The 9997-nt window shown below is 28.2% G+C and overlaps 2 protein-coding genes across 2 annotated transcripts; one reads left to right on the forward strand and one right to left on the reverse strand.

Annotated features, from left to right (window-relative positions):
- The first annotated feature begins 1737 nt into the window (after positions 1-1737).
- LOC105622327 (small lysine-rich protein 1) lies at positions 1738-2007 on the forward strand. The gene has a single exon (XM_012203746.1). The coding sequence runs from the start codon at positions 1738-1740 to the stop codon at positions 2005-2007; it is 270 nt and encodes an 89-aa protein (XP_012059136.1).
- Positions 2008-2438: 431 nt separating this feature from the next.
- LOC105622328 (structural maintenance of chromosomes protein 5) lies at positions 2439-7557 on the reverse strand. Its single transcript, XM_012203747.1, has 14 exons — positions 7502-7557; positions 7016-7343; positions 6428-6766; positions 6219-6347; positions 5533-5740; positions 5075-5206; positions 4458-4982; positions 4262-4391; positions 3939-4185; positions 3456-3863; positions 3143-3370; positions 2891-3070; positions 2646-2741; positions 2439-2573 (listed from the first exon to the last, which is right to left on the reverse strand). The coding sequence occupies exons 1-14, from the start codon at positions 7555-7557 to the stop codon at positions 2439-2441; spliced, it is 3141 nt and encodes a 1046-aa protein (XP_012059137.1).
- Between the last annotated feature and the right edge of the window lie 2440 nt (positions 7558-9997).

The raw sequence follows: 9997 nt of genomic DNA on the forward strand, positions 1-9997 counted from the left end.
CGATTAACTACAACAGCAATTAATTTATCAGACATATATATATATATATATATATATACTATCTTATCTTAACAAAATAGATCGAAACAATTAATTTTTTGCTTAACAAATGGAAAGAAAGATTAAAGATTGCAGATTTTAAAGATTGCAGAAATTATATATAATAATTAAAAATTGTGTTACACACAGGGAATTTTGATTGAATTAATTATTGATAAAATTATCGCAGAGTTCTATCGAAATCGCTCTATTTACACACTTGTCCGATTCTTTTCATTTGATATATTTTTTTTTGTTATATCATTTAACATTTTCGATACTTTCAGCTGCACAGATTTATAGTATTTTTTCTTAGTCTTATCCGGAGTGTAATACATTCGTAATTTTCCATGTTCTTTAACTTCTTCTGTAATTATATTTAGACTTTCAATCAAGAGAGGAAAGGGCAAAAATTCATCTTCAAACAATATTTATTAAAATATATGTGTATATATAATTATGTTAAAGCTAATTTTCGAGAATCTTTAAGGAATTTTCTTAATATTTCTTCTTTTTTCAAGCTTCTTTTCGACATAAAAATAATTTTAATAAATTATTTCTTATCAAAATTGGAATAATGCCCCTTGTCTTCTCCTTTTATAAGTCTATGCCTGTAACTATTAAGCATTTAATGTTAGATCTTATTTGTCAAAATATATTTAATGAGAGGTATTTAACTTGTAACTCAATTTGAAGGGATTTAAATATGTAAATCGAAATACTCAAATTTGATGCTTTGAAATTTCTTAGAGTGAGCTGGATTTCGCATTTGAATTGTTGTCGAAATTTGAGATATCTTGTAAAAAAATCACGTTGCAGTACGTGTATGAATTTTATCTCGAGGTTTGCGGCATATTCGAAGACAAGTGCACACTCATAGATTCGGAGGTCGGCGATTCAAGGCTTCCTCCACGTGTGGTAGAAACATAAAAATCACTTACCGAAACCCTCCTTGCATGATCACAGTTCATAAATAATCAAAATGTTCATAAATAATAAATAATCAAAATGAATACTTTTAAATATATCTTAATGTTTCGCAAGGATTTTTAGGAACAAATATTTTTTTTAGCAATTTTTACAAAATTAACTTTGTGTATGAAAACAATTATCAAGATTATTTATTAAGACTAATGTTCCGCTTATATTGTGATCCTTCTCATAAAATATATTTCTGATTTATAACTTATAAAATTGTCTTTTTTTTTTGGATTCTCGATAAAATAACCCGGAATAATCTGATTAAGAAAAATTTAAAGACAGATTACATAAGAATCGAGCTTTCAAAGCTGAATATCCTATTTGAAAAAAAGTTGACATTCAAGTTTCTCATAAAATCTTACAAAAATATACATCCTGCTTCATATAACCTTTCAGATTAATTCTAATTAATTCCGAGATTATATTAGCGATGAATGAATTTATTGATGTAATTGTTACAAGGTTGATATGGCAACGCGAATTATTTCTTCCGTTTTAAGCCAGGAGCTGGCTTTCTACCACGAAAATACGGCGAAACTGCAGTGAAATTAGCTGAATAAATTTGAACATCGGTAATTTTAATATTAAAATTAGCAGTGAACAATATATACTTGTTGCAAAATGTGATAGACTTTTGTTATCAATAAATTATTGTTATAAATAAATTAGAAATATTTAATGTTGATTTGTTTCTCAAGGCTTCATTAATCGTCTACAATGGCAACGAGTAAAAGTAAGAAGAAGGCTGGAACAAAGATAAACGGAAAAAATAATGGAAAAGGTACTAAAGGTAGTAATGGGGGCAAAAGTAAAGGATCCAAGAAATCGAGAAGAAGCGGTGGAAAAGCACGATTTGCCATGGACATCTTTAACGAGGAAGTGATGGAAAACGCTTATTATACATGTCATAACATTATGGATGTGCTAAAATGTCGAGGTTTCCCGTGGCCAGAGGCTCAGAAGAAAAAAGGAAAGAGGAAGAAATAAATAGTCATGCAAATATCTATGTGTAAAATTATACTTTTAACACATATTGGAAATAGTTCAATGTAATACAAATATCTATATATAAATTACATACTAAATAATATATATCTCTATTTTACTTTAATTTCAATATCAATACTTAACATTTCTTGTAAGAATTAACATTCGAATTACTTAATATAAAATGTAATTTATCTTATTAAAGCTTATCTTATTAAAGCTATCTTATTAAATTTCTACCTTTATATTTCTACGCTTTATATTTTATGAAAATATAAATTAATTTCACAAATTTTGCGGTCTCATTATATACATACAAAACTAAAAATAAATTTCTATAACTCGATGAAACTTAGTCTTCATATTTACATAAGAAACAAGATATCAATTTTTATAACGTATTAAACTGATAGAAAAAAAACATGTGACTTCTATTCATCAGATGATACGAGATGATTGCAGTAATCCTTTACATCGAATTCGAAATCTTCATTATCCGCCTTAACTGTCCCGTTAAAGACGCAATGTACCGTTACTGTCTCAGTATATGATAACTTAGGCAGAAGCTGTTAGAAAACAACAAGATTAATAAAAGTTATCGCATAATAGAAAATTATTATTGTTGTTGTAATGTTTACTTTCGGTGTAAGCAAAAAATATTGGGAGCTGCCTGGCCTTCCTGTCATTTTGACGAGTAAATCGAAGACTCGTTTCTCATTCACTGCATCCATGCCCTAATAAAATTACAAAGAAAATTACAAAGAAAATTTTAAATTGCAAAAAATAACGAATAATATATAATATGACAAATTACATATGTAATATATTATATAAATATAGAATACTTGTTGTTAGTGATTAGCATAAGACGGATATCTTGTACCTGATTAATTTCATCCACACAGCGAAATGGCACACGCGATAATTCTTGCAGCGCTATCATGTAAATGGCAGTAGTTACAGTTCTTTCCCCACCACTCTGAAAATGTCTTGTTAATTCTTGCAACTCGTCCGCATCTCGGAATTTTACTTTGATCTTTAGTCCATACTGATCAAAATCCAACTAAAAATATATTGTTATTGAGAATAATGAAAAAATTTTTATTTTACATGTACATCATATGTTTATACTTACGATATTCTCACCATGTGAGAGCGTAACTTCGCCAGCACAATCCATTGCAAAAAAGTAAGAACTAAAATTCGTATTAATTTTTTCAATCAGTTGTTGCAATGGTTGTAACCACTTTTCTTTTAATGTCTCAATCTCATTTGTCATTTGCTCTAATAAAATACTCTTCTTTTTGATAAATTCAGTTAAATCGTAAATATTATTTTGCATTTCTTCATATTCACGTAGTATCTGAAAATATAAAAAAAATTATTCAATTTTTTTGTTATATTAATGCAGTGTTAAAAAATAATATTCTCCATCATGACATACATACATTCTCGGCGTCCACATTTTGTGCCATACAAAAAACTTTTGCTTGAGCAATATTTAATTCGTTGTTTATTTCAGCAATAGTAGCTGGTAATTTTTCAAAAGCTTTATTGAAAACTTTAAACGCGTCATCTTGTGGACTAAGATTATTTGTGCTTGTCAATGCTTCCTTATATAATGTTTCAGCTTCTTTCTTTAAAGGTTGGAATTCTTCATCATGTTCTTTAAATATTTTCTCTGCTGTTATAAACTTATCCTTTAATTCGTCGGCTTCAGTCTCTTTAAACAATAAAGTTTGTTGTAATAACGTTATTGCAAATTTGACCTCTACGTTACTTGTATTGCAATTGAAACATTCTTGCAGAATTCCATTATATTCTTTATACAGTTTTAATTGTTTCTTTATAATGATCTGTAAACAATTAATTAAATGCAGATTTTATTGGACAATTTTTAAAAAATAGCATGTACATTGTTAAAAAACAACCTTAATCTCGTTGGTGTATGTTGCTTTTATATCATCAATATTCATCCGGCCTATTTCCAACTGTCTAAGTCTATCTTCAGCTATGTGTATTCTACCTTTTAATGCTTGAATATGCTGAACATTTTGTTGACATTTATTTCTGTTGGCTCTATATTCATCTAATGTTTTCGTTTTCAAATGTAACTTTTCTTCTATTTCTTTAATATTTATTGAAATTTCATTCTTCTTTTCTTGCAAATTTTGTAATCTATAAAATAATCAAATTAATATATCAATATGTTAATTCATTATAATTTATCTATTTCCTTATTCAATTAAAATACCGTTCTTGAAGTTTCTGTAGTTTAGATTTGTCCAGAACAATAGATAGCATTCCATTTCCATGAACTCGTGATATTCTGGTCGATGTTTCGTGTGTATATTTAGATGTACTTACAGAATATATATTATTTTCTATAAAGAAAATTTTACTGAATTTAAGAAAAATTTATAACTTATTTTTAGGAAATATACACTCACCACTAAAGTAACAATTTAAATTGCGAGGTATATAATTTGTATTATTCTCGATTTCATTAGTCCCGACAGGGATATTGTTTAAACGATACATCGAGACTAAATATTTCAGTATGGAGGGTGGTACTTCGATAAGCTCTACTAAATAATGCTTGAAGCCAAATTTTTGTATGTTTTCTATCGGGATATTCGGTTGCAATGTGACTCTTTTCATTGGATCAGAATGTACAACATTAATTTTCAGTTTTTGTTGTTCCCTCAAATACTTAAGTAAAAGATTCATGTCTCTTTTATTTTCACATGTGAATGCAATTAAATCTCGAAAGGGTATTATGTTTTCTAAATATTTGGCATATGAAGCCTCTTTTACATTAATATTGAGTAACATTGGCAGATGCACTGTTGCTGAAAATTTGTCTCGATTTTCTTTTAACCAAAGTACAGCCTTGTATGCGTTCACATCTCTTTGTTTCAGCAATTCTAATCGTTTCACATCAATATTAATTGTTTGGAGTTCCGCTTGCACAGCTACAATCAATAATTTTAATTAACATACTTAAAAACATATTAAATAAGAATAATAATCAATATAATATAGGTATTTGTATTTAAGCATATACCTCTCATTTCACGACTAATGTTTTCGTCCTCATGCTTCAATGTGATAATTTTATTAGTGAGATTCTTAATTCCTTTTCTATGCTCCTCTATATTAAATGCTATATTTTGCATTTGTTCCATTAAACTTTCCTCTGAAATATATAACATTTTATTATCATAAGATGACGCGTCCGTTTATGTGAAAGTAATTAACTCAACAAGTTTTGAATTCAATTCCATATATTTTAATATATTTTACATTATTTAATATATTATATTTATATATTAATTAAAAATTAAACATTTATAAAAGAAGTTAATAATAAATAAAAGAAGTCATAAGATGAATTTCAGAAGCAATTATCAGTTTTGAAAATGATAAATCAATATTTTGTGTGTGTGTGTGTGTGTGTGTGTATATATATATATATATATATACTCGTATTATTCGTTAAAATTAAGTCAAATTAATAATTACCTGATCCCATTTCATTAATTGTAAGAGAAAAATCATTCTCGAGTTTGGATTTCTGTTGTTGTGCAAATTTAATATCTTGATCTCGAGTCTGTTCTGCCTGAATGTTTCGAGAACATATGTTTTCTGCATCCTTGATGCTGTTTTCAGAATTAAGAATCTCATTCATGATGTTTCTTAATTTCGCATTCTTAGCATTAACTTTATTGTTCTGAAAATATACAACAAAAATTTCAGAATATTAATGTAATATTAATGTAATTCTTGTGACAACATTCACGTTTAAAGAAGTTGAACAGATTTTAAGTAGAAAAATTCTGTATTATTTCGCGTTTTTCATATTCTTTAAATAACAATGTACCGTTTTCATATTCTTTAAATAACAGTGTACACAGCAATTATTTTTTATAGAATGCCTCTCCTAAGTCTCGTCGAGCGTTTAGATCATAAACGCTAAGATTCCTTGTTGTTAAATGCATGCTGATTTGCATTTTTCATAAATTAATTTCTCATTATTACGAAAATCGCAAATTAATACAGAATTTTAGTTTAACCTATTTTATTTGCACTCGAGCATTATCAAAAATATACAAAAATATATTACTGGATATCCTGTTACATTAATATGTAACATTAATAATATCATAATAAAATATTTTTTAAATATTTTTATTTTGTGTTATACTCACATGATCCTTTAAAGAATTTTTCAACGTTGTCATTTCAATCTTTATATTTTCAATCTTTTTATTCAACGGATGCAATTTTTTGTCTATTAATTGCATTTTTTTTGCTGCTTTATCTCTGGCTTTCTTTGACTATACAAACATATGCAAAAGAATCAATAAAAAAGCATGAAGAAAAACATTTAATATTTTACAAAATTAATTTGATGTACCTCTACTAATTTCCTCCGCATTTGATCATACAGCATCCATGCCTTCTTTTGCTTCAGTGTTACAATCTTTTTTTTTATCAACTTTTTTTCTTTTATTGTTGCAACAGTTTGTTGTAATCCATCACGTCTCTGAGTTTTAGATTCCAATAATCGTTTTGTATTGGTTATATCAACTTCCAATTTCTTAAAATTGACTCTTTGATCCTTCAATTTTAGATGATACTCAAGAAGTTTTGGGTCTCCGACAGATCTTTCTGTATTTTCTAACAATGCTTGAGCATCCATTTTTGAGAAATCTTGTACCTTATCTTGCGGCAAAAATTGACAAAGATTGTTGACCTGCAAAAAATAAGTTTAAAGTAATAAAGATATTAAGAGACACATTTTATGTGTTTAATCAGAAACTATTTAAATATAAGTCAGAATTATTCTATATGCTTCTTGATACATTTTATCCCAAGAAATTAAAGAAAGGTTTTAATATAAATTTAAAAAATTTTATACCAAAAATATTTAATAGAAAATTGATAAATCTAATCTGGAGATTCCTAAGAAGAAAAAATTAGAAATATAAATTAAGATACATACTTGAATATTAAGCTTGGATGTGAATTCCTGTATATTTTTGATATTTGCTTGATTACCATTAATCATCCATATAGATTTTCCTTCTTTGGTAAATGTCCTAGTTATTATAGAATCCTGTTTGAAGCCATTTTTCAGATGGATTTCGATTTTTGCTGAATCCCGTCCATATTTCACATATTCTCCTATGTGAAGGGCTCGCCCAATGATGTTTGGTTTACCTCCTAGACCGAGAACTATAGCGGCGACAATGGTGGATTTGCCAGAACCATTAGGTCCAACAATAACATTAAGATATCTTCCTGGTATCACTGTCACTTTATCATAAGTCCTGTTAAAGGGGGAATATATTGGGAAATACATCAATTTAAAAAGTATATGACAAAATAAATGTCTAATAATGTAATATAATAAAATACAATGTAATATTTAGAATAGACAAAAGTTGTAATTTCACATAAAATAAGATTTTATATATTCTTCACTCACACAAAATTCTCCAGATGTATGTAGGTGATAATTCCCTCCTCGATGTTGTCATTCATCTTGAAAGGTTAAATCTGAATAAGTTGTATTTTGTATGCAAAAGACAGAAATATCATGGAACGTAATATGGAATGTAATGAAGCACTTTCCACATAAGTGGAAGCGTTAACTAAGCATAAAAGTAAGATAACAAATTCTTTTTATTATCCATTATCGCACTCCTTATTTTACACATAAAGAAATACCGCCAATGCTGCTAAACAACTGCGGAGACATCTAGTAGCAGTGATAGCAAACTGTATATATGTAAGTCTATTCATGATGTACAAAGTAATAAGGTATAGGCATTCCTGATGATGCGCATGCGTTGAATTTCTGAACCAACCAGTACGCAATCCATTTTGTAAGCAATATAACATCCGTTTCGTCGCGTACGTCAGTATAGACTGTTTTCTGTTATAATTTCACATAAAATAAGATTTTATATATTCTTCACTTACACAAAATTCTCCAGATGTATATAGGTGATAATTCTCTCCTCGATGTTGTCATTCTTGAAAGGTTAAATCTGAATAAGTTATATTTTGTATGCAAAAGATAGAAATATCATGGAACATAATATGGAATGTAATGAAGCACTTTCCACATAAGTAGAAACGTTAACTAAGCATAAAAGTAAGATAATAAGAGAATATGATTTGATTTTATCTTCTTTTGCGACTTTGCAATATACGCTGTAAATAATAAATATAATTAATGTTGAGAGGCATCATATTGTTTGATATTTTGTTTAATGTATTGAGACCGTTTAGGAATCATGCCGACTTTATTCCTGCATTTAAAGTTTTTATTGTATTTCATTAAATATACATATATATATTTCAAATTTTACATAATTCATGCATTTTCAGTCATCTTCTAATTGGTTCAACCGCTAAAGCTGCCGCCATTATGCACAATGCTACACCTTGTTTTTTATACCATGGATCTATTCTTTTTAGTTAAAGTTCTTGTATGGTACATCTTTCTTCCTTTTCTCTCCACATTAAAAAGAAAAAGAGAAAAGAGATAAGCGTGCAAGAAGTTCACCTAAAAAGAACCTTAAATATTATATATACATGCAAACACTATGACTGGTATTCACAATCAATTCTTTAAAATCATAAATACGTTATATTGGGTTGTCCGGAAAGTTCGTACCGATTAACCTATACATAATTTAATAAATGTATAAAATTTAAATCTTCTGCATTTCAATTTTCCTTCAATATCGGCACAAACTTTCCGGACAACCCAATAAATATAAATTTAAGATATCATAAAGTAATAATGTAGCTATATTAGCATCTTAAGACATTATTTAAGTTCCAAAACAAAATAGTGTAGTAAGCCTTAAGAATTGACCAATCATAGACTATTATTTTTCTCACTTGTACTGTAATTGATCGGTTTTCTATGGTTTAATTATTACATCATATTATTCTTACTGTAAACGATCAGTAATCGCTTAAGCGCACAGCAATTGGCGTTTTGCTCTAATTGGTGAAAAAGTAATCGTCAATTGTTAATCATAATGTTAATTATAGTTTGTTAATTATAGTTTAATCGGCAATCGCTAGTATGATTACGATTTTAAGGCCAGTATTTATAATTTGTTCTTATATCCAATTTTTTCATTTGTAGATAACTTTATCCAAGAGATATTTCCCAGATTACAATGGAGATATCTCCTGGATACGATTATCAGCAAAACTTATGGAAGTGAAGAAATTGGTCATTAGTCTAGATCTGTCGAAGAAGTAACTACTTAATATAATCGTGGGAGTCTTAGAAATCATTATAAAATTCATATAAAATCTCTATGTATAATCCGATAATTACATATGCAACCATAAGAAATTGTATAATATTAAATATTGTATAATATTAAATAAAATCGTATTTTTTACCAAATTATTTCATTTATGAAAAAAATTATTTGTAATCAGACAAAATCATATAAAATCATGTAATCAAAATCAATCAATATTTCAACTAGTGATTCTCGAGTTTTGCTGCCGCCTTCTGTAAGAGTGGCTCTTCTTCTTGAGATTTCCCTGTTTGGATTTCCTTATACTCAACATAAAAAGTCACAGAACCATGCGATAAATTCAGTGGTTCCTGCACACAAAACGTAATAATGTTTGTCACGTGACTGAAGTTGTTGTATTAACCAATAATTCTATGTTTTTAAGTCGGTCTCATTTTGCAAAACTTCTAGAAATGACATAAAGGTATCTATTCATGCGGAATGCCGAACGAGAGGAACCAATCATAAGCATTCCGCACCAATAGTAGTTGATGTGGAACGCTTGTGATTGTGATTCTACTTTTGTTCCGCGTTACGCTATTCCGCTGAATGGGCATCCTAAGGGGCTCTGCACAATAAAAGGAACAGAGAACAGAGAATAAGAATTTCAACCTATCAGAAATTGTATTCCATAATACATAATTTCTGAT

The sequence above is a fragment of the Atta cephalotes genome, assembly GCF_000143395.1.
Source record: "Atta cephalotes unplaced genomic scaffold scaffold00043, whole genome shotgun sequence".
NCBI classification, from domain to species: domain Eukaryota; kingdom Metazoa; phylum Arthropoda; class Insecta; order Hymenoptera; family Formicidae; genus Atta; species Atta cephalotes.